Source organism: Salvelinus fontinalis, chromosome 17 (assembly GCF_029448725.1).
Source record: "Salvelinus fontinalis isolate EN_2023a chromosome 17, ASM2944872v1, whole genome shotgun sequence".
NCBI lineage: Eukaryota > Metazoa > Chordata > Actinopteri > Salmoniformes > Salmonidae > Salvelinus > Salvelinus fontinalis.
In genome coordinates this window covers 46,123,282-46,148,637 of record NC_074681.1, presented here as the reverse complement: position 1 = coordinate 46,148,637, position 25,356 = coordinate 46,123,282, and the positions used below count along the sequence as shown (strand labels likewise).

The following is a 25,356-nucleotide window of genomic DNA, read 5'->3' as shown; positions in this document are numbered from 1 at the left end:
GCAGCAACCAGTGATCCGGGTCAACAGCATCAATGTAACAGTATAACTTTAAACCGTCCCCTCGCCCCGACACGGGCGCGAACCAGGGACCCTCTGCACACATCAACAACAGTCAACCACGAAGCATCGCTCCACAAAGGCCGCGGCCCTTGCAGAGCAAGGGGCAACACTACTATTAGGTTTCAGAGCAAGTGACGTAACTGATTGAAACGCTACTAGCGCGTACCCGCTAACTAGCTAGCCATTTCACATCCGTTACACTAGCTAATTTGTTCTATTTAGCTAGCTTGCTGTTGCTAGGTAATTTGTCCTGGGATATAAACATTGAGTTGTTATTGTACCTGAAATGCACAAGGTCCTCTACACCGCCAATTAATCCACACATAAAACGGTCAACTGAATCGTTTCTAGTCATCTCTCTTCCTTTCAGGCTTTTTCATCTCTTGACTTTATATTGAGATTGGCAACTTTCTGAAATTAGGTGCATTACCGCCACTGACCTCGTTCGTCTTTCTGTCACCCACTTGGGTATAACCAATGAGGAGATGGCACGTGGGTACCTGCTTCTATAAACCAATGAGGAGATGGGAGAGGCAGGACTTGCAGCGCGATCTGCGTCAGAAAGAGAACTGACTTCTATTTTACACTCCTACAGGCAACGCAGACGCTCGTTGGCGCGCGCGAACAGTGTGGGTGCAATAATTGAATAACATACATTTCTTAGTTTATTTTGCAACGCTCGCGCACGCGACACGAGCGTTGTAGTCAGCCTGTAGGAGTGTACTCTTACCCAAGACTGTCTACAACACACTGTGAAAATCACACTTCACTGCTGATGTGGTGTGGGAACAACATGAACAAACAGAAGAAAATAAGACTTGCAGCCCATCATTTTCTTCAAGTTGCTCACTGCAGGCACCCAATACGAAACAGTGAAAAATCCCTTCCCAGAGTAGAGATTTCACATCTGTTTTAGTTGTTCACCAATGTGTAGGGACAGTCACTCCAAGAGAGCTATTAAAGGGATAGTTCACCCAAAAGGGCTAGGAAGGGGGGCATCCTCTCACGTGACTATTCTCTCAAAATCTCTTTGTTGTAGCTGCTGTGGCTGTTTCGCATCCGGCGCCTTTTCTCTTTAATTCCCGGTTATTGAAGCCAGATTTGGTTTTATGAACGGAAACCTACCGGGAGTGTAGGACTACTTACATTGATTCAAAGTGAGGTGTTGTTTTGAAAGGAGGGATTTGCCTCGGTGTTAAATCCGGGGCGTCAGATAAGTCATAAAACGACCCAGAGCGTGTTGGAAGGACGGACTGCGAGGATGCTGTTGCTGCTTCTTCTGTTGTCGTCTTGGGGAATTTCGTCAGCCGCCGAGGTTTCATAGATGACCACCTCGTTTATTTGGAGTAAAGAGCCTTCAGAATTGTGTGCTCGGCATCTAAGAATACCGCTATATTTTTTTTGCATCGCGTCCCGTTGTCATAGTGCGTGTTCCTTCGTGCATGCGTCCCTGCTTCTATGCTGTGTTCTTTCATTCAACACAATTTACCCATCAATATTTTCGTCAAGTTGTCGAACTGACTTAATTTTGGATACATTCTTTGACAGTAGCCTTGTTTGGTTATCGCCTCCATCCTTTTCATCATGGTTGGAAGCTTGCGACCTGGTAGGTTGCCCGGACCTTTGGCTGGCTATTCCTTGGCGTTCCTCTGCTTCGTGGCTATCGCTTCATTGCCTGGATCATTGGCATCCTACCTACAAAGTGGCGAATGCAAAGGGAAAGGAAAAGACTGCACAGGTAAGGGTGCTCAAAATATGATGCTGCCGTCTATTTTGCTTATGTTTACGCACGGACTGTGAATGGTGTCACAATGTTTAAATATCCTATTCAAACATGTCGCGGATAAGAAACACCTTGAGTTTGCCACTCAATGCGCTCCCCTAGTAGGCTAGTACATGTTGCTCTGTGTATACCTAGGAATGAGCCATTGAATGGGCCATTATGTCACATTTCAACTGTCAGATATGTAGCCTAATGCCTGTCACTCAGGTGTAGCATATTGGAATTAATCGAAGAATGGAACCCCGCCCTTGCCAGTTTGTGTCCCTCTATCTCAACTCTGTCATCAAGCCTTTCATGTAGGGGAAAAACAAATGCACAGCAGCTCTTGCCGTTAGCCCATGCTGGAACATCCGTTCTGTTACAGATTAACAATTTAAGAGGAAGATTTTCTTTTTTTCTTCTCGTGCATGGAGATTTAAAGAGGACTCTACTGTAGCCAATTCACTGGAGGGTGTTGGAATAACCTGGTGTACGTGTTTTATTAATGCACCTCAGAATTGCCTTTTCCCATCACATTAAACATTAAGCATTAAGCATTTTCATCATAGACCGATGCACTGTGAACCTACCTCTTCACTCTTTCCAAGCGACCACACATGAGTGGAACAAAATGCCATATCAGTAAAGGCAAATGAGATGTTCTAGTTCACTACCCAAACGAAATAACTGAATTGCTGCACGGAACGCAGTTGCAGTTAGCCTATGCATAGTAACACACTCCCAGCTAACACCCTGGGCCTTGTGTCCGAATCAATTACATTTGTTTCAAAACTATATTTGTATTAATCGTAGAATGTCATTACAACAGAGTATCAACAGAGGTTTTAGCCCAAGCAATCATCTGAGAGCAAAGCACTGGCTTATAGACCAACATTTATAATGGGAATTGGCCAGAAAAGGTAGGAAGAAAGCTCTGGAGGAACTAGCGCTATCAATGGAAGAGTTGAATATTTTGTTGTTTGTGCCATAGAATGTATATCAGGATGTTTATGGTTGTCAGTAAGTACACGAGTGAAGGGAATTATGTGGGAAATCAGGCCTGAGCCAAGGCTAGAAAAATGGACTGCTGATTGGCAGCATTTCAGGCAATTGAGAAATAGATGTACTTCCTCAATTAAGAAAGATAAATCAAGCTACTTTCCAGTTCTATCTCTGACTCTGCTGGTGATCCGTCAACATTTTGGAAAGGTAATGCACTGAAGCGTGGAAATACCTATACTTCTCTGCCTAAGCAAGTTGTCATCATTACTGAGAAAACATTGATGAGTGATGCTTTTAAGTAGCATTTAGCTCTGCCAGGAGCATACCACCCTGCATACCACTACTGGCTTGCTTCTGAAGCTAAGCAGGGTTGGTCCTGGTCAGGCCCTGGATGGGAGACCAGATGCTGCTGGAAGTGGTGTTGGAGGGCCAGTAGGAGGCACTCTTTCCTCTGGTCTAAAAAAAATATCCCAATGCCCCAGGGCAGTGATTGGGGACACTGCCCTGTGTAGGGTGCCGTCTTTCGGATGGGACGTTAAACGGGTGTCCTGACTCTCTGAGGTCATTAAAGATCCCATGGCACTTATCGTAAGAGTAGGGGTGTTAACCCCCGTGTCCTGGCTAAATTCCCAATCTGGCCCTCAAAACATCATGGTCACCTAATAATCCCCAGTTTACAATTGGCTCATTCATCCCCCTCCTCTCCCCTGTAACTATTCCCCAGGTCGTTGCTGCAAATGAGAACGTGTTCTCAGTCAACTTACCTGGTAAAATAACGGTAAAATAAATAAATAAAAATATGAAAGAAATTGTGGTTTAATTGACCCTGGTCATTGAGTTGACTGCTCTTCCCTCTCCCAGCCTCCATTTGGCTCAATTGAAATTGTCAACTTCTAGTGAATATGTGTGACCTGTGTTACCTAAATAATGATTGCCTCATTCCCAAGCTCTCTTACCGAGCAAATATTCTAGAATCATTGGTAAATACTCAACTTTGATCCTTTTTAACGACAAAATTTATTCTAAATGTACACCAGTCAGGTTTCAGACCAGGTCATAACACCATCTCTGCTATTTCTTTGATTTTAAATTATGTTCTTAATTGTTTGGATAAGAAGAAACCCTGTGCAGTCCTTTTTATTGACACTGGATCACTCATTACTTATTCAGAGACTTTCATCAATTGGCCTGGACCAGGCTGCGTGTAGCTGGTTTCAAAATGATTTAAAGGACAGAACACAGTGTTACAAGTGTTGTTTACTGTTGGTGTTAAATCAGGGACATAACAAAGGGTGTACCACAGGGATCAATACAGACCTGTTCCTACAGAAGAAACCCATTTTAATGATATATTTATTAACTCATCAAAATGCTTTTTGAAATAGTTTTTTGTCAATCCAGCAAGGACACGATCAATAAGGGCACCATCCAATGTACGTATGCATAACGGACCTGGGTTCAAGTAGTATTTCAAATATCTCAATTGTTTTCACATATATTCAAAGTAAGTATTCTGATTTTATGTTTTATTTGAAAAGACAAGTTGTTGAACATTTTAATACATTTGGAAATACAACTGGAAAGTATATATTTGTTAAAAAAAAATATACAGACTCAAAAACACCCATGAGTTTAACCCAGGTATTAAGCAATTAATTAAACAAGAGGCTGGGGAGGGGCAGGCAGCCGACTAGCTGACCAGGGTCAGTTCAACCACTATTTCTTTCAAATAAAAAGCTTCATTTTTCTCATTAATAATACCAGATTCTGACAACTTGCTTACGCAGGGAAGGAGAGAAATTTTCACACTTCAGTGCATTAACTGTTTTCCAAAATTGAAGGATCTCCAGCAGAGTCTTAAGATATAAAGTAGCTACATTTTGCTTTCTGGATTGAGGAAGTGCATCTATTTCTCTGTTTAGGCGAACTTGTTTCTCACAAGTGTAGCAGGTTGTGAACTCTGCAAACAACATTTCTACTCTGAGAATGGTAAATTACTAATTAATACATTCATTAACAGAAATGTATGTAACCAAATGACGGGGATTAACAGTACATTTACTTCTGGTGACATATCTAATGGGGGATTGATTAAAAAAAAAATCTAAGGGCAAACAATTCACACAATGAAATAATTAAATCCAGGGGCCTCCCGAGTGGCGCAGCGGTCTAAGGCACTGCAGTGTTAGAGGTGTTACTACAGACCCGGGTTCATTCCTGGGCTGCGCCACAACCGGCCGTGGCCTGGAGTCCCATAGGATGGTGCACAATCCGGGTTAGGGAAGGGTTTGGCCGGTGGGGCTTTACTTGGCTCATTGCACTCTAGTGACTCCTTGTGGCAGGCTGAATCTGGTTGCCAGTTGAACGGTGGTGCGGCTGGCTTACGTGTTGGGTGTTAAGGAGCGCGGTTAGGCGGGTCATGTTTCAGAGTTTAGTCTTATTTTCTTCAGACCAGAGAATCTTGATTATTTGCCATTTTGCAAACTCCAAGCGTGTTGCCGTGTTGTCTTTTACTAAGGAGTGGCTTCTGACTGGCCACTCTACCATAAAGGCCTGATTGGTGGAGTGCTGCAGAGATGGTTGTCCTTCTGGAAGGTTCTCCCATCTCCACAGAGGAACTCTGGAGCTCTGCCAGAGTGACCATCGGGTTCTTGGTCACCTCCCTGAGTTTGGTGTTTTTTTGGACCCTTCCCCAGATCTGTGCCCCGACACAATCCTGTCTCGGAGCTCTACGGACAATTCCTTCGACCTCATGGCTTGGTTTTTGCTCTTACATGCACTGTCAACTGTGGGACCGTATATAGACAGGTGTGTGCCTTTTTCTAAATCATGTCCAATCAATTGAATTGACCACAGGTGGACTCCAATCAAGTTGTAGAAACATGTCAAGGATGATCAATGGAAACAGGATGTACCTGAGCTCAATTTCGAGTCTCACAGCAAAGGGTCTGAATACTTATGTAAATAAGGTATTTCTGTGTTGCTGTTTGTTTATACATTTGCATAAATTTCTTAACCTGTTTTCACATGATCATTACGGGGTATTGTGTGTAGATTGATGAGGAATTTATTTTATTTAATCCATTTCAGAATAAGGCTGTAACGTAACAAATGTGGATACAGTCAAGGGGTCTGAATACAGTGTATGTGTGGGGTACAGGGACGAGTTAGTCATTCAAAAAACATGTTCAAGACAATTATTGCACACCGAGGGAGTCCATGCAACTTATTATTTGCCTTTTTAAGCAAATATTTACTCCTGAACTTATTTAGGCTTGCCATAACAAAGGGTTTGAATCCTTATTCACTCAAGACATTTCAGCTTTTCATTTGTAATTATAATTTGTAGAAATGTCTAACATATTTCCACTATGACATTTTGGCGTATTGTGTGTAGGCCAGTGACACAAAACCTCTTTTTAATTCATAAAAAAATGTAGACCGTAACACAACAACATTTTTAAAAAGTCAAGGGGTGTGAATTCTTTCTGAAGGCACTATATATGCGAGCATCTATGAGTAGTTGTGTGTGTGTGTGTGTGTGTGTGTTCATCAAGTCCTTCTGCCCAGCAAATTTCTTTAAGGGTGCTGATCTTGTAAACCAGTTCAGAGCTGGACTGTGTAATTATATGGTTTACAGGGCTTCTTATTAGTGACATATGTTCACTGAAACAAAAGAAGATTTTGCCGTGGGAGTGTCCGCTTCATTCCCTCCATAATGAAACCCTTGCCTCTCAGAGGCTGCATCTAAAATGGCACTTTATTCCCTATGTAGTGCACTTCTTTTGAACAGGGTCCATAGGGTTCGGGGCAAAAGTAGTGCACTACATAGGGAATAGGGTGTCAGCTGGGACGTAAACCCAAGTCTCCACCACTAACAGTTTGAGGTTGTGGTGGATGGAATCAGTTGCCTGGCTATCCAGACTCCTTGCTCCGGCAAACCGCTAAGCCACGCCAACGGACGTAAGTTTCTTCTCTGCATCTGAGTACGTCCCTGATCCTTCAGGGACGTACCCCTTCAACACTTTTTGGGGTTGTCTGACTGGTCCAGAAACCGATGGGTTGGGCCAGAGGCAGAACACACGTGGGTAAAGCGGGGGTTAGACATTTTTCATTGCTTTGATACTCTGATTGGTTACAGGCGATCCAATCACTAATGACTTTGTTTTGTACAACGGCCCTCGTGCCCCTCTTTACCGCGAACGACTTCAATGAGTCTAAGTGATGTAGCCAACGACAGAGCAGCGGAAGAATTTAGTGTGAGTTGTCAGGCTATGGAATCAGTGGCTGCGTCATGAAAGCATTCACACTACATAACCAAAAGCATGTGAACTCGAACAGCACATGCCAAAATCATGGGCATTAATATGGAATTGGTCCCCCTTTTGCTGCTATAACAGCCTCCACTCTTCTGGGAAGGCTTTCCACTCGATGTTGGAACATTGCTGTGGGGACTTGCTTCCATTCAGCCACAAGAGCATTAGTGAGGCCGGACACTGATGCTGGGCGATTAGGCCTGGCTCGCAGTCGGCATTTCAATTCATCCCAAAGGTGTTCGATGGGGTTGAGGTCAGGGCTCTGTATTTATTATGGATCCACATTAGCTGCTGGGGTCCAGCAGAATTAAGGCAGTTATACATTTTAAAAACATTAAAATACATTCACAACAGATTTCAAAACATTGTGTTTGCCCTCAGGCCGCTACTCTACTACCACATATCTACAACACAAAATCCATTTGTATAGTGTGTTTGTATGCATGTGTCTGTGCGTATGTTTGTTGTTTCACAGTCCCCACTGTTCCTTAAGGTGATTTGTATGTTTTTTAAATCTAATTCTACTGCTTGCATCAGTTACTTGATGTGGAACAGAGTTCCATGTAGTCATGGCTCTATGTAGTACTGTGCTTCTCCTGTAATCTGTTCTGGACTTGGGGACTGTGAAGAGACCTCTGGTGGGGAATGCATGGGTGTCCGAGCTGTGTGCCAGTAGTTTAGACAGACAGCTCGGTGCATTCAACATGTCAATGCCTCTCACAAATACAAGTAGTGATGAAGTCAATCTCTCCTCCACTTTGAGCCAGGAGAGATTGACATGCATATTATAAATATTAGCTCTCTGTGCACATCCAAGGGCCAGTCGTGCTGCCCGGTTCTGAGCCGATTGTAATTTTGCTAAGTCCCTCTTTGTGGCACCTGACACCACGACTGAACAGTAGTCCAGGTGTGACAAAAGTACGGCCTGTAGGACCTGCCTTGTTGATAATGCTGTTAAAGGGGAATGGAAACACTAGGATTTAGGACTCCAGCTAACTAAATCGCCATATTGGCATTGTTACATCACTGGCAGGAGGGAAAAGTTTGGAACTCCCAAAAATGGCTGAATTTACCGAGTCGCTCCGAGTCTGAAGATGAGTTTATAACAGAGAATTAAATAACATTAGATAGGGAGCCAATAAACCTAATGAAGCCGTTCCTGTTTAAGCCGATCGTTGCCCCAGATCAAAGAGTTTGTTCTCGTTGCAGTAACAACACAGATATGCCGCCTGAAACACATCAGCTAGAGGGTCGGCGTAGTGGTGACAAAAACTGGTGTGAGTGCGGATGCTGCCAGCTAATGGCTAGAGAGTATGAGTGTGTGTGTTGTAGAGAGATGGTGGTGATACAACACAAAATCCCAGTGGATGGTGGCTGTATTACATCCAGTCAGAGGTTCCTGTCAGTCTGTCTGGATGGCGACGTATTGGGCGTGCCACTAATCCTTATGAAAGACTTCCTGGCAGAAGAGGTTACTCGACCAGTCAGCAGCCAGTTAAATATTTGCTGAAATGTTGCTTTATTATAAATTGTCTAAAGTTAAGATCAGTAGTGGGTAGGTGCTCAATTTTTACACTACCAGTCAAAAGTTTCAGAACACCTACTCAGGGTTTTTCTTTATTTTTACTATTTTCTACATTGTAGAATTATAGTGAAGACTTCAAAACGATCAAATAACACACATGGAATCATGTAGTAACCAAAAAAGTATTAAACAAATCAAAATATATTTTATATTTGAGATTCTTCAAATAGCCACCCTTTGCCTTGACAACTTTGCACACTCTTGGCATTCTCTCAACCAGCTTCACCCGGAATTATTTTCCAACAGTCTTGAAGAAGTTCCTACATATGCTGAAACGACAGTCCCTGGGTCTCAACCCCACCCTGTGCAATTGGGTCCTGGACTATCTGACGGGCTGCCCCCAGGTGGTGAAGGTAGGAAACAACATCTCCACTTTGCTGACCCTCAACACTGGGGCCCCACAAGGGTGAGTGCTCAGCCCCCTCCTGTACTCCCTGTTCACCTACGACTGCGTGGCCATGCACGCCTCCAACTCAATCATCAAGTTTGCAGACGACACAACAGTAGTGGGCTTGATTACCAACAATGACGAGACAGCCAACAGGGAGGAGATGAGGGCACTCGGAGTGTGGTGTCAGGAAAAAAACATCTCACAAAACTAAGGAGATGATTGTGGTCTTCAGGAAACAGCAGAGGGAGCACCCCCCTATCCACATCGAAGGGACAGCAGTGGAGAAGGTGAAAAGTTTGAAGTTCCTAGGCGTACACATCACAGACAAACTGAAATGGTTCACACACACAGACAGTGTGGTGAAGAACGCTCAACAGTGCCTCTTCAACCTAGAAGACTGAAGAAATTTGGCTTGTCACCCAAAACCCTGACAAACTTTTACAGATGCACAATCGAGAGCATCCTGTCGGGCTGTATCACCGCCTGGTATGGCAACTGCTCTGCCCACAACCACAAGGCTCTCCAGAGGGTAGTGAGGTCTGCACAACGCATCACCGGGGGAAAACTACCGGCCCTCCATGACACCTACACCACCCGATGTCACAGGAAGGTCAAAAAGATCATCAAGGACGACAACCACCCGAGTCATTGTCTGTTCACCCCGCTACCATCCAGAAGGCGAGGTCAGTACAGGTGCATCAAAGCTGGGACCGAGAGACTGAAAAACAGCTTCTATCTCAAAATTGAATTTAAGATGCTCCAAAGCTTTTTACTATGAGTCTTTCTGTCATTTATCTTTGTTTCATAGCGTAGTTTCATCTTCTTTTTATTCAGTTTAGTCACATGATGTCTCAATTTCCAGTGCGTTTGTCAAACCGTTGTACAGGGAAACCTACTTGCCATTTATTTTGTCTCATCCCTCAACCATACAATTTTTTTAATTCCTTTTAATTCCTCAACCATACCATTTTTTAATTTAATCAATCCGAGGGGATTTAACAGTTTTTACAGTAATTTTCTTAATGGGTGAGTGCTTATTAGTAACTGGGATAAGCAATTTTATAAATGTGTCAAGTGCAGCGTCTGGTTGCTCCTCATTACACACCAGACCAACAAATATTATTTACATCAACAACATAGGAATCGCTACAAAACTTATGTATGACCTCTTATACACTAGATTAGGCCCAGCTTTTGGAACTTTGGTTTTCCTAGATATGGCTACTATGTTGTGATCACTACATCCGATGGACTTGGATACTGCTTTCAAACAAATTTCTGCAGCGTTAGTAAAGATGTGATCAATACACGTTGATGATTTCATTCCTGTACTGTTTGTAACTACCTTGTTAGATTGATTGATAACCTGAACCAGGTTGCAGGCACTAGTTACAGTTTGAAACTTTTTCTAGAGTGGGCAGCCTGATGAAAGCCAGTCAATATTTAAATCACCCAGAAACTCTCTGTTGATATCCCATACATTCTCAAGCATTTCACACATATTATCCAGATACTGACTGTTAGCACTTGGTGGTCTATAGCAGCTTCCCACAAGAATGGGCTTTAGGTGAGGCAGATGAACCTGTAGCCATATTACTTCAACAGTATTTACCATGAGATCCTCTCTAATCTTTACAGGTATGTGGTTCTTAATATAGACCGCCACAACGCCCCGTTGGCATTTCTGTATTTTCTATAGATCTTATAACCATGTATTGCTACCACTGGATCATCAAAGGCATTATCTAAATGAGTTTCAGAGATTGTCAGAATATCAATGTCATCAGTTACTAGCAAATTATTGATTTCATTAACCTTGTTTCTTAAGCCTCATGTTAACGTGGGCAATTTTTTGCACTTTTCTTGGATGCTTGCTTGTTTTTCTTGCTTTACTGGGAAGCTTAGCAGAAGTAGACATGCTCAGGTTTTTTTATGTTAGTGCAGGGTGAACTGCACACAGTGGACTTCCTTCTAGGGCACACCCCCTCAGTGCGAAAAGTATAACTCTGGTTCATAGGCATATGATTACTGCATATGATAGCTGTAGGATCAGTAGAGGCATTCAGGGCAGTAAGAGAGACATTAATTAGGTTACTTACATTGTCTTCCAACGCCCCTGGGATAATGTACATTTGCTGAAGCATTATGACAACTCAGCGTCACAATGGTAGGGATTACATGAGCTGAGCTTGGGTCATTGATAAGTCATTGTCTCAACGATGCTATGAATAGTCTCGTAGGCAGTTATGGAGGGATAAAAGTCTGTTGAACTGTTAAATGCTACAATTTAGGGAGTGCATAGTGGCAGATATTATGGAGCATTTGTTGGTGTCAAGTAGTGAACAATCAGTTCTTTACAATCCGTCTTCAGCTGTTCTGAGCTGCCCTTCATAATGTCATTCGACCCCACATGAGCCGTGACAGTATTATCCCCCGGTGACTGACTCAGAGCCTCGGGAAGCAACCTTGTGATATCCTGAACTTTGACCCCAGGAAAACAGTCTTTGCCCCAGGTACAGATATATGCCTCACCATCGAACTCCATATCACAATAGACGGAATGATCCGGTCTCTGCCGTGTCTCGAAGCTGATTTCGAGGCCAGAGCCACAGATCTCACCTGAGAAGACAGCTGCTTAAATGTCGACTGCGTGCAGGCCACAACAACCAGAGGGACAGAACTCTGATCCAGAGAGCACGGCCCAGAGAGCACGGGGGGGCGCTGTGGTCCAGCTGTGCCCAGGCAATTGATTGACTTGGACAGGGAGAGATAGCTGGAGGGACATCCATACCGATGTGCAGGCCAGTAAAGTTCTCCCACACTGATCTCAACAAACCATTTCTGTATGGACCCTGCCTTAAGCACCAGGGCATTGTCATGCTGAAACAGAAAAGGGCCTTCCCCAAACGGTTGCCACAAAGTTAGAAGCACATAATCGTCTAGAATGTCATTGTAAGCTGTAGCCCGAACCATGAAAAATAGCCCTAGACCATTATTCCTCCTCCCCAAACTTTACAGTTGGCACTATGTATTGGGGCAGGTAGCGTTTTCCTGGCATCCGTCAAACCCAGTCTGTCGGACTGCCAGATGGTGAAGCGTGACTCATCACTCCTGAGAGCGTATTTCCAATGCTCCAGAGTCCTATGGCGGTGAGCTATACACCAGTAAGGCCATTCTATGGCCGATGTTTGTCTATGGAGATTGCATGGCTGTGTGCTAGTTTTTTTTATTTAATTTTTTATAAATGTCAGTAGCGGGTGTGGCTGAAATAGCTAAATCCACTATTTTGAAGGAGTGTCCACATACCTGTTGTGTGTGTGTGTGTGTATATATATATATAGTGTATCTTAGATCACACATGCGGAACACATGCACTGTGTTACACACCGACTGAGAACATAAATTGGGAGTTGTTTCAAAGTCTCAAGTTTGAATCTTAATTCGACTGTCATTGATGGAGCATCACGGCTTCATTACCTCCCAACGTGCTACCTGATTGAGCGATTTTCACATACCTTTATGATATTCTACGAAGTGGTCCTATCACACTGGTGAATCTGATAGATTTGAACAGGAGCTCCAACATTAGCTTTGATGGATGAATATGAATATTTATTGTCATTTGTGTCTCGTTACATTTACGATTTATTTTTTCTGAAATCGTTATTAGACTTGCTTGGAATCCACTGATAGCTTATATTTGTATAGTTTACATGTTCAAATTCCATGTGGGTTCAAGCTCGCCTTCAAGGCTGATCTAAAATCATTGTCAAGTCCTGTAATGGCAGTATTTCTACAAACGGGCTAATTTTGCTGTGATGTTATTAGGTATGCATGAAATCATCTGATATACATGTGTAGTTTACAAGTTAATAGTTCTTATTCATCGAGGGTTCAAGATTACCTTCCAGGCTGATCTGAAATCAGTGTCAAGTCCTGTAATGGCAGTATTTCACAAAATAGGCTAGTATGCATAGCAGGTCCTAATCTTAAATGGGGCATGCTCTTGTTGTGCCCTTGGGCAACAGCACACTTAGCTTGAATTGCCTCAGTGTGAAATTCAGCTACGACATGAATGACAATTCTAAAACCCCCAGACACATACGCAATTCTAATGGTGAAGTCACCTATTCAATGTTTGGATGAACACGAACATCTCCACAATACAAAGTGAAGGAGATTAGAATTTGAAAACACTGTCTGGTTTATATGGTTAAAGGACCAGTGCAGTCCACAACTGCTCAGTCATTTAGCATTGATATGCATTTCCACACTGGTCACGGGCGGTAAATTAGTTAATAGACCAATAACAAAGAGTTCCAAACCTCTCTGCCAATGACAAATCGTTTTCAGTTTTCCCTTCTCCACATAGACCACTCCCAGACAGTCCTAGCAAAATTCTTGTTTGAGAAATTGCTAAGAATCTTTTTTTCCCTTCTTTTTTTTGACAATTTGTATTGAAAACAATCACAGTACTTAATTGGACCTTTTAACAAGAACGATATTCTTGGTAATCGAGCATAAACAGTGGAATGATCAAATATTTGTTCGTGTTCTCCTCTTTGAAGGAGAAGGGCGATTTTTATTCCAATCCAATTTGGATGATGAGCAACAACAACAGCCCCTCATTGTCACAAAGGTAATTTTTTATATCAGGTAATTGGAAGTTTTTATGGAAAGGCTTTTACAGAGTGATCACATCTCACTCTTTAATGAAGAAGGAAGACACGAGAACTTGTGTTATTTAATTTATTGTCACAGCTTAAGGGAAAAGCAAAGCTGAGCCCGCATTGATACACTATATATACAAACGTATGTGGATACCCCTTCAAATGATCCGATTTGGCTATTTCAGCCACACCCATTGCTGACCGGTGTATAAAATCGACAAACATTGGCAGTAGAATGGCCTAACTGAAGAGCACATTGACTTTCAACATGGCACCGTCATAGGATGGCACCTTTCCAAGAAGCGAGTTCGTCAAATTTCGGCCCTGCTAGAGCTGCCCCCGTCAACTGTAAGTGCTGTTATTGTGAGGTGGAAACGTCTCAGATCAACAACCGCTCAGCCGCAAAATGGTAGGCCACACAAGCTCTCAGACCCGGACCGCCAAGTGCTGAAGTGCATAGCACGTAAAAATCATCTGTCCTCGGTTGCAACATTCATTACCGAGTTCCAAACTGCCTCTGGAAGTAAGTGTTCATTGGGAGCTTCATGAAATGGGTTTCCATGGCCATGCAGCCGCACACTAAGATCGCCATGCGTAATGCTAAGCGTTGGCTGGAGTGGTGTAAAGCTCACCCCCATTGGACGCTGGAGCAGAGGAAATACGTCCTCTGCAGTGAGGAATCATGCTTCTCCATCTGGCAGTCCGACGGACAAATCTGGGTTTGGCGGATGCCAGGAGAACGCTATCTGCCCAAATGCATAGTACCAACTGTAAAGTTTGGTGGAGGAGGAAAAATGGTCTGGGGATGTTTTTCATGGTTCGGGTTAGGCTCTTTATTCCCAGTAAAGGGAAATCTTAATGTTTACTTTACGCTTAATCTTTCTTATTCAAGTAAGGCTAAACATAATGTATGTACATATAGGTAGGGGTAAAGTGACTAGGCAACAGGATAGATAATAAACTGTAGCAGCAGTGTATGTAATGAGTCAAAAGAGTTAATGCAAAAAGGGTGAATGCAGATAGCTATTTGTTGAACTATTATGGAGTCTCATGGCTTTGGGGTAGAAGCTGTTCAGGGTCCTGTTGGTTCCAGACTTGGTGCATCAGTGCTGCTTGCTTTGCGGTAGCAGAGAAAACAGTCCATGACTTGGGTAGCTGGTGTCTTTGACAATCTTTCGGGCCTTCCTCTGACACCGCCTGGTATAGAAGTCCTAGATGGTAGGGAGCTCGGCCCCAGTGATGTACTGGGCCGTACACACTACTCTATGTAGCGCCTTGCGGTCGGATGCCAAGTTGTTGGCATATCAAGCGGTGATGCAGCCAGTCAAGATGCTCTCAATGGTGCAGCTGTAGAACTGTTTGAGGATCTGAGGGCCCATGCCAAATCTTTTCAGCGTCCTGAGGGGGAAGAGGCATTGTCGTGCCTTTACGATTGTGTTGGTGTGTGTGGTTTGTGGACCATATTAATTCTTTAGTGATGTGGACACCAAGGAACTTGAAACTCATCTGGGAGGGGCCAATCAGGAGGTCCAGGATCCAGTTGCAGAGAGAGGTTTAGTCCCAGGATTCTGAGCTTAAGGATGAGCTTGGAGGGCACTATGGTATTGAACACTGAGCTGTAGTCGATGAACAGCATAGAACATAGGTGTTCCTCTTGTCCAGGTGGGAGAGGGCAGTGTGGAGTGCAATAGAGATTGCATCATCTGTGGATCTGTTGGGGCGGTATGCCAATTGGAGTTGGTCCAGGGTGTCTGGCATGATGGTGTTGATGTGATTCATGACCTGTCTTTCAAAGCATTTCATGGCTAGATAGTCATTTAGACAGGTTACCTTGGCATTCTTAGGCACAGGGATTATGGTGGTCTGCTTGAAACATGAAGGTATTACAGACTGGGTTGCAGAGAGGTTGAACATGTCAGTGAAGACACTTGCCGGCTGGTCAGCGCATGCTCTGAGTACGCGTCCTGGTAATCCGTCTGGCCCTGTGGCCTTGTAAATGTTAACCTGTTTAAAGGTCTTACTCACATCAGCTACGGAGAGGGAGATGACACAGTCGTCCGGAACAGCTGGTGCTCTCATGCATGGTTCAGTGTTGCTTGCCTCAAAGCGAGCATAGATGGCATTTAGCTCGTCTGGTAGGCTCCCTTCACTGGGCAGTTTGTGGCTGGGTTTCCCTTTGTAATCTGTTATAGTTTGCAACCCCTATCACATCCGATGAGCATCTGAGCCGGCGTAGTAGGATTAGATCTTAGTCCTTTATTGAAGCTTTGCCTGTTTGATGCCTTGTCTGAGGTCATAGTGGGATTTCTTATAAGCATCCGGATTAGTGTCCCGCTTCTCGAAAGCAGCAGCTTTAGCCTTTAGCTCAGTACGGATTTTGCCTGTAATCCATAGCTTCTGGTTTAGATATGTACGTAAGGTCACTGTGGGGATGACGTCGTCAATGAACTTATTAATGAAGTTGGTGACTGATGTGGTAAACTCCAATGTTATCGGAATAATTCTGAAACATATTCCAGTCTGTGCTAGTGAAACAGTCCTGTAACTTAGCATCTGCTTAATTGGACCACTTCCGTCATTGAGCGTCACTGATACGTCATGTTTTTGATTGTGAGCAGGAATCAGGAGGATAGAGTTATGGTCACATTTGTCAGAAGGACGGCGAGGGAGAGCCTAAGCTGCATTTTTGTGTATGGAGTAAAGCTGATCTAGAATTTTGTTGCCTCTAGTTGCGCAGGTGACATGCTGGTAAAAATGAGGTAAAACAGATTTCAGTTTCCCTGTATTTAAATCACCTGCCATGAGAAGTGCCACCTCTGGGTGTGCCTCTTCTTGTTTGCTTAGGTCCTTATACAGCTCGTTGACTGCAGTCTTAGTGCCAGCATCAGTTTTTGGTGGTAAATAGACAGCTATGGAAAATATAGATGAAAACACTCTTGGTAAGTAGTATGGTCTGCAGCTTATCATGAGGTATTCTAACTCAGGCGAGCTAAAACTCAAGACTTCCAGCTGTTGTTAACAGAGACCCCCTCCCCATCTTACCTGAGGCTGCTGACTGGTCTTGCCAATGCATGGAAAAGCCATCGAGTTGTATATTATCCATGTCCTAGTTCAGCCATGACTCCGTGAAACAGAATATTACAGTTCTTCAGGTTTGATAGGATAGTCTCGTCCAGTTTGTTCTCTAGTGACTGTACGTTTGCCAACAGCGCGGAGGGTAGAGGCAGTTTATTTGCTCGCCAACATAGTCTCGTCAGCGAGCTTTCATAGTACTATCACGTTTCAGGTACTAGACAGGGAGCACTGATTTCAGTCCTTGAAGAATGCATATTTTATATTTTATGAGCCTTTAGAATCATCTGTTAAAACCTCTAGAATATTATCTTATATGGCCCGGGAGGCAAAAACACCTCAGCTTTTGTTTGCAAAATGATGTCTGTTATGCTACTGCCAGGGCTCAGAAGGAGCTTGTGCACCACATTAGGGCTGGGAATTGCCAGGGACCTCATGATATGATATTATTCACGATACTTAGTTGCTGATACGATATGTATTCCGATTCTCACGATACTATTCAATACTGTGATTTAATTGCAATTCGATGTTCCAAACATATTGCACACCATATGTCTGGTGCAGAAGAACAAGAGAGCCATGAGAAAATTAGTTTTAATCAGTCATGGAAATAATTGCTGAAAAACAAATTGGCTCCATATGTAGAAATAAGATGGAGAACAAGCTATGAAGGAGAAATACTGGAGTTTTGGCACAGTTACAGCCAACAAATGCAAAAATAATTTTGTGATATTGTCAAAACGATACTAGAGGTCGACCGATTTTCGATTAATGGACCAAAAAAGACGTTTAAAAAAAAAAAAAATTATATATATATTTGTAATAATGACAATTACAACAATACTGAATGAACAATGAAAACTTTTATTTTAACTTAATATAATACATAAATAAAATCAATTTAGTCTCAAATAAATAATGAAACATGTTCAATTTGGTTTAAATAATGCAAAAACAAAGTGTTGGAGAAGAAAGTAAAAGTGCAATATGTGCCATGTAAAAAAGCTAACGTTTAAGTTCCTTGCTCAGAACATATGAAAGCTGGTGGTTCCTTTTAACATGAGTATTCAAAAATCCCAGTTAAGAAGTTTTAGGTTGTAGTTATTAAAGGAATTATAGGACTATTTCTCTCTAAACCATTTGTATTTCATATATCTTTGACTATTGGATGTTCTAATAGGTACTTTAGTATTGCCAGCCTAATCTCGGGAGTTGATAGGCTTGGAGTCATAAACAGCGCTGTGCTTCAAGCATTGCGAAGACCTGCTGGCAAACGCAGGAAAGTGCTGTTTGAATGAATGCTTACGAGCGTGCTGCTGCCTACCACCGCTCAGTCAGACTGCCCTATCAAATCATAGACTTAATTATAATATAATAACACACAGAAATACGAGCCTTAGGTCATTAATATGGTCAAATCCGGAAACTATCATCTTGAAAACAAGACGTTTATTCTTTCAGTGAAATACGGAACCGTTCCGTATTTTATCTAACGGGTGGCATCCATAAGTCAAAATATTCCTGTTACATTGCACAACCTTCACTGTTATGTCATAATTATGTAACATTCTGGCAAATTAGTTCGCAACGAGCCAGGCGGCCCAAACTGTTGCATATACCCTGACTCTGCGTGCAATGAACGCAAGAGAAGTGACACAATTTGTCTAGTTAATATTGCCTCCTAACATGAATTTCTTTTAACTAAATATGCAGGTTTAAAAAATATATACTTCTGTGTATTGATTTTAAGAAAGGCATTGATGTTTACGGTTAGGTACATTTGTGCAACGATTGTGCTTTTTTCGCAAATGCGCTTTTGTTAAATCACCCGTTTGGCGAAGTAGGTTGTGATTCAATGATAAATTAACAGGCACCGCATCGATTATATGCAACGCAGGACAAGCAAGATAAACTACACTGCTCAAAAAAATAAAGGGAACACTTAAACAACACAATGTAACTTCAAGTCAATCACACTTCTGTGAAATCAAACTGTCCACTTAGGCAGCAACGCTGATTGACAATAAATTTCACATGCTGTTGTGCAAATGGAATAGACAAAATGTGGAAATTATAGGCAATTAGTAAGACACCCCCAAAAAAGGAATGGTTCTGCAGGTGGTGACCACACACCACTTCTCAGTTCCTATGCTTCCTGGCTGATGTTTTGGTCAATTTTGAATGCTGGTGGTGCTTTCACTCTAGTGGTAGCATGAGACGGAGTCTACAACCCACACAAGTGGCTCAGGTAGTGCAGTTCATCCAGGATGGCACATCAATGCGAGCTGTGGCAAAAAGGTTTGTTGTGTCTGTCAGCATAGTGTCCAGAGCATGGAGGCGCTACCAGGAGACAGGCCAGTACATCAGGAGACGTGGAGGAGGCCGTAGGAGGGCAACAACCCAGCAGCAGGACCGCTACCTCCGCCTTTATGCAAGGAGGTGCACTGCCAGAGCCCTGCAAAATGACCTCCAGCAGGCCACAAATGTGCATGTGTCTGCGTCTCATGCTACCACTAGAGTGAAAGCACCTCCAGCATTCAAAATTGACCAAAACATCAGCCAGGAAGCATAGGAACTGAGAAGTGGTGTGTGGTCACCACCTGCAGAACCATTCCTTTTTTGGGGGTGTCTTACTAATTGCCTATAATTTCCACCTTTTGTCTATTCCATTTGCACAACAGCATGTGAAATTTATTGTCAATCAGTGTTGCTTCCTAAGTGGACAGTTTGATTTCAGAGAAGTGTGATTGACTTGGAGTTACATTGTGTTGTTTAAGTGTTCCCTTTATTTTTTTGAGCAGTGTAGTAATATCATCAACCATGTGTAAACTAGTGATTGTGTTAAGATTTATTGTTTTTTATAAGATACATTTAATGTTAGCTAGCATCTTACCTTTACTCCTTGCTGCACTCGCATAACAGGTAGTCAGCCTGCCACGCAGTCTCCTCGTGGAGTGCAATGTAATCTGACATAATCGGTGTCCAAAAATGCAGATTACCGATTGTTATGAAAACTTCAAATCGGCCCTAATTAATCGGTCGACTTCTAAACGATAAGATACAATACATCATCTAAAATAATATCCCAATATGTAACTGTATCGACCCCCCCCCCCCTCCCATAACTACACCTCACAAGCCACTTTTCTGGAACATGAATTTAAAGCTAGTTTAAGCCTATACAGAACAAGGGCTTACTTTAAAGGGTGACAGCTGAATTCACCTCAGTGCTTGAGTCTCTGAAATCTTCGGAGAGAGTTGTTTGAGAGCCTAAAGGCCATAGTCTTGTGCCGAAGTCTGGTCGAGCGGCAACAACTCTCGCCTACATATGCCCCTCAGCGACAGGGGTTGAGCCTTGATTCGAACACTGTCTTTGCCTTTCCTATCTGTCATTGTCTGTCCCCTTACCTCCTAACTGTCCTTTCTAAAAAAAAAAAACGAAGTATGAAAGGATGTTTAAATCTCTAATCTTCTTTTTAAAAAAGGAAGGAAAAAATACCATAATCTGTATTAGCCTTGTAGTCAGTACCCTGTAATCTCATACAAAATCAATAAGAGTGTGGTGTATAATTATGAGGTCTTGATTCAGTGCTTGCAGTTAGAGTGCCTTCACAAAGTATTCATACCCCTTGACTTATTCCACATTTTGTGTTACAGCCTGAATTCAAAAATGGATTAAATCGATTCTTTTTCAACCATCTACACACAATACTCCATAATGACAAAGTGAAAACATGTTTTTAGAAATGTTTGTACATTTATTTAAAATGAAATACAGAAATATCTCATTTACAAAAGTCAAAAGTTGTTCTTTATTTTTACTATTTTCTACATTGTAGAATATTAGTGAAAACATCAAAACTATGACAATGCATAGGGAATCATGTAGTAACCAAAAAAGTTTAAAACTAATCAAAATATATTTTATATTGTTCAAAGTAGCCACCCTTTGCCTTGATGACAGCTTTACATACTCTTGGCATTCTCTCAACCAGCTTCATGGGGAATGCTTTTCCAACAGTCTTGAAGGAGTTCCCACGTATGCTGAGCACTTGTTGGCTGCTTTTCCTTAACTAAATCAAAATGTATTTGTCACATACACATGATTAGCAGATGTTAATGCGAGTGTAGCGAAATGCTTGTGCTTCCAGTTCTGACAGTGCAGTAATATCTAACAATTCTCCTACAACAACCTAATACACACAAATCTAAAGGGGTGAATGAGAATATGTAGATGGATGAACGATGGCCGAGCAGCATAGGCAAGGTGCAATAGATGGTATAAAATACAGTATATACATGTGATATGCGTAATGTAAGATATGCAAACATTATTCAAGTGGCATTATTTAGAGTGGTCTAAAGTGGCCAGTGATTGGGTCTCCGTGGACATTAACAAATGCCTTCAACTCTGCAGGAGCTGTTTATTTTGCTTAATTCCGGGACAATGTGGACCGCCCGGACTTTCAACGTAGCAACTGTTTTCTTGCAGAGAACTACAGTGGCTACTCTTAGCAAACAAGTAGCCAACCTGCACTAGCTACTGGGTAATCCATGCCTGCCTACATTTTCTTTCTCTTCTACCTCTGTAGCCGGACGCCACTCTGGCCCGGTGGAATTGTCGCCGCTGTGTTGGCTCTCCACAGCCGGCTGGCCGGTACTCTGCAGGGATCCCTCCCCTAAGGGAGAATGGTGTTAGTAGAATGCTCCTGGATGACTTGGTGGATGTTCTTGATCCTACCAACCAGCCATGGATATGTCACTCACTGTGACACTCGAAAACAGTGTCCTCTGGCAACGGGAGCCTCCTTGGAGATGTTAAACCTGGACGGGACACAGACTAGCCCTGGATCCAGAAGTTCTGGAGCCTTCTTCTCTGGGGGTTTCCGATTTGAGATCGGATCCGGAGGTACCTGCGCCTTCGTCCTCAGTTCTGTCTCCCTCTATGGTGGTTTCTACCTCGGGTTCAGATCCTCAGACCTCCCACCTTCATCAGACCATGAGGTTGTTTGAAACTCCGTCCCATTCATTATCCACGGTTGATACTACAGCTGGCTAGGGTCCATCGGTTTGCCAAACCACTCGAGCAGTGTCGTGGTAATTCTAACAAAAGGAGAGAGACTGTATTCTTCAAAATAACTTTATTATAAGATTTGCAAAAATGAAGCAATCAATAACAACCACTCAACAGTGCATCGTCAGGAAAGCCCAACGAACAGAGTTGTCTCTCTCATCTTGTAGAAAAAGTACAACCTATTTTGTCTGTGGCAGTTCATCAGATGGGTGGAAACAAGGATGGAACATGGTGTGTAAAAGCTGATTTAGCTTGTCTGTGCAGATTAAAATAGCTGGTGTTGCTACCATTGTCTGTTCCTTCCTGCGTGTTTCCACACATCTAAGTTCCTGTAGATTGTAAAAACAGGATGTCACATACTGCAGTCGGACCCAAACAGCTCTTATCTGTACGCCCAGACTTATGACTAAGTCACACAAGACAAGCCTGTGTCAGCAAAATACTAACATAACGGACAATTCTCTAAGTTAAAAACAGCATATTATGTCTTTCTAATTAAACAACATAGTAGGTAATTACATTTCCTCCACAGGCGAAAGAACAGCTGGACCTCCTCAGCCATTGCACCAGCTGTTGTCATCGGCAGTTCTATGGTAAGAAACATCTGGTTCCCGGGGCAAAAACCCTGTGCTATTCTGGAGCATGAGTACAGGACATTACAAGGCTGCTTCCGACCATTCTACGACAGCTGCCGGGAGCTGACGCTGTTGTAGTCCATGTGGGGTCAAACGAAATTAGGAGGGCTAGCTCGGCACGTCTGAAAATGTATTTTAAAGAACAGATTCTAGCACTGAAAGATTCCAAAATGCGGCCAATTATTTCAGATCCGGTACCATCGTTGGACGTGAAAGATTCGGCGGGCTACTGGCATTACACACCTGGCTAAAAGATTACTGTGGCTCTGTTGGAATCACTTTTATAGAGAACTTTGACATCTTCTGGGGAAAAAAAGATGCTCTACAGGATTGACGGAGTCCATCCAAATCATCTTGGCTCCTGGACTTAGTCCACGCATTTCAAGGCTGCATTGAGACAATGACTTATCAATGACCCAAGCCCTGCTCCGTTAATTCCTACCATTGTGTTGCTGAATCAGCTCAAACATAAATATCATAACAATAACTTCCGATAAGCTTTCCTGTAAAGCAATAAAAGCAATCTAGCATCACAGAAAAGTGCTAGAAATAGTCCACATTAACGTATGTAGCCTAAGAAACAACGTTCATGAAATCCTTAACTTGCTAGTAACATTCATTCATATTCCTACGATCTCTGAAACTCTCTTAGATAATGCCTTTGATAATACAGTGGTGGCAATACATGGTTATAGCATCTACAGAAAAGACAAATGCCAATGTGTGGTGGTCTATATTCAGAACGACATTCCTGTAAAGCTGAGAGAGGATCTCCTGTTAAATACTGTTGAAGTAATATGGCTACAGATTCATCTGCCTCACCTAAAGACCATTATTGTGGGTAGCTCCTATAGACCACCAAGTGCTAACAGTCAGTATCTGGATAATATGTGTGAAATGCTTGATAATGTATGTGATATCAACAGAGTAAGTATATTTTCTGGGTGATTTTAAATATTGTCTGGCTTTCATCAAGCCAGACAAAGACGCAGTTCGTTTCAGAATGGGTGGCAAGGAATAAGTCAGTCCATTCACTTTACAGCTCATGTGAATTTGTTTTCACATTTACATAGTTTCATGCTGGTGCTGTCTATGATCTCTTTAGAGATCTTCCCAGAACAGACCAAATGGGCTCTAGCCAGAATAGAAAGAGGAGTGGGAGGCCCCGGTGCACAACTGAGCAAGAGGACAAGTACATTAGAGTAACTCTGTGTTGTTTTTGTCGCACTGCTTTGCTTTATCTTGGCCAGGTCGCAGTTGTCAATGAGAACTTGTTCTCAACTTGTCTACCTGGTTAAATAAAGATGAATTAAAAAAAATGTATAAAAACATTCCCGAACAGAAAAACTGTGCAGTTAGCACCAAACATTATTTTCCTTGTTATAGCCTAACTAGACGGGGCTCAATTGCAAGTGTTGGTTCAGGAAAGTTGAGGTGAGGAGGGGGATTATTTAAGATGCTCTTTGAAGAGGTAGGGTTTCAGGTGCTTTCGGAAGATGGGCAGTCACTCTGTTGTCCTAGCTTCAGGGGAAAGCTGGTTCCACCATTGGGGTGCCAGGACAGAGAAGAGCTTGGACTGGGCTGCTTACGGGAGCTGCCCTCCCATCAGGGTGGGGAGGTCAAGAGACCAGAGTTGGAAGAACGGAATGCTTGGGTTGTTGTGTAGGGTTTGAGCATAGCCTGAAGGTAGGGACTGACAGTTCCTCTTGCTGCTCCATAGGCAAGCACCATGGTCTTGTAGTGGATTCGAGATTCGACTGGAAGCCATTGGAGTGTGCGGAGGAGCAGGGTGACATGGCAGAACTTGGGAAGGTTGAAAACCAGGTGGGCTGCAGCATTCTGGATAAATTGCAGTGGATAAGTTGCAGAGGTTTGATGGCACAAGCGGGGAGCCTAGCCAACAGTGAGTTGCAGAAGTCCAGAAGGGACTGGAAAGGTCTTTGAGCTGGCAGGCCTTCCCAAAGAGCAGATTCATCTTGTTGAGCTTGAGGTGGTGGGCCAACATCCAAGCTGAGATATCTGCCAGGCAGAAGGTGGGGAAGGTGAAAAGTACTTGAGTGTCATCCGCATAGCAATGATAGGAGAGACCATGTGAGGATATGACGAAGCCGAGTGATTTGATGTATAGAGAGAAGGGGAGATAGTCTAGAATTGAGCCCTGGGAGACACCAATAGTAAGAGTACATGGTGCAGACACAGATCCTTTCCACGTTACCTGGTAGGAGCAGCCTGCCAGGTAGGATGCAATCCAAGAGTATTCAGAGCCTGAGATGCTCAGCCCCGAGAGGGTGGAGCTGATGGTTCACGGTGTCGAAGGCAGCGGATAGATCTAGAAGGATGAGAGAGAGTCAGCTTTGGCAGTGCGGAGAGCCTCCATGACACAGAGAAGAGCAGTCTCGGTGGAGTGACCTGTCTTGAAGCATTCCATTGCGAGATGCAGATTTTGAATGTCGATAGTTAGGGGTTTCCACTATTTACCACAGCCACAAAATCAAAATTGGCTATAGCGTAAACATTTATGAAAACAAAAATGAGCTGTCTGGTCTTAATTTAGGGTTTGGTATAAGGTTAACAGGGTGGTTGAGGTTAAGACCCACTGGTTGATGCTTATTTATAAAACCCTCTTAGGCCTCACTCCCCCCTATCTGAGATATCTACTGCAGCCCTCATCCTCCACATACAACACCTGTTCTGCCAGTCACATTCTGTTAAAGGTCCCCAAAGCACACCAATCCCTGGGTCGCTCCTCTTTTCAGTTCCCTGCAGCTAGCGACTTGAACGAGCTG

General features: G+C 43.0%; 1 protein-coding gene across 3 annotated transcripts in view; it reads left to right on the top strand.

The window, feature by feature from the left end:
- The first annotated feature begins 1,046 nt into the window (after positions 1 to 1,046).
- tmeff1a (transmembrane protein with EGF-like and two follistatin-like domains 1a) overlaps positions 1,047 to 25,356 on the top strand; it is a 70,537-nt gene continuing 46,227 nt past the window's right edge. For 2 of the 3 annotated variants that reach the window (XM_055867608.1, XM_055867607.1), the window contains exon 1: positions 1,047 to 1,798. In XM_055867608.1, coding sequence (XP_055723583.1) covers positions 1,645 to 1,798 — 154 coding nt within the window. In that variant the 5' untranslated portion in view covers positions 1,047 to 1,644. The remainder of the gene's footprint in view (positions 1,799 to 25,356) is intronic. The other variant, XM_055867606.1, reaches the window with a different exon arrangement.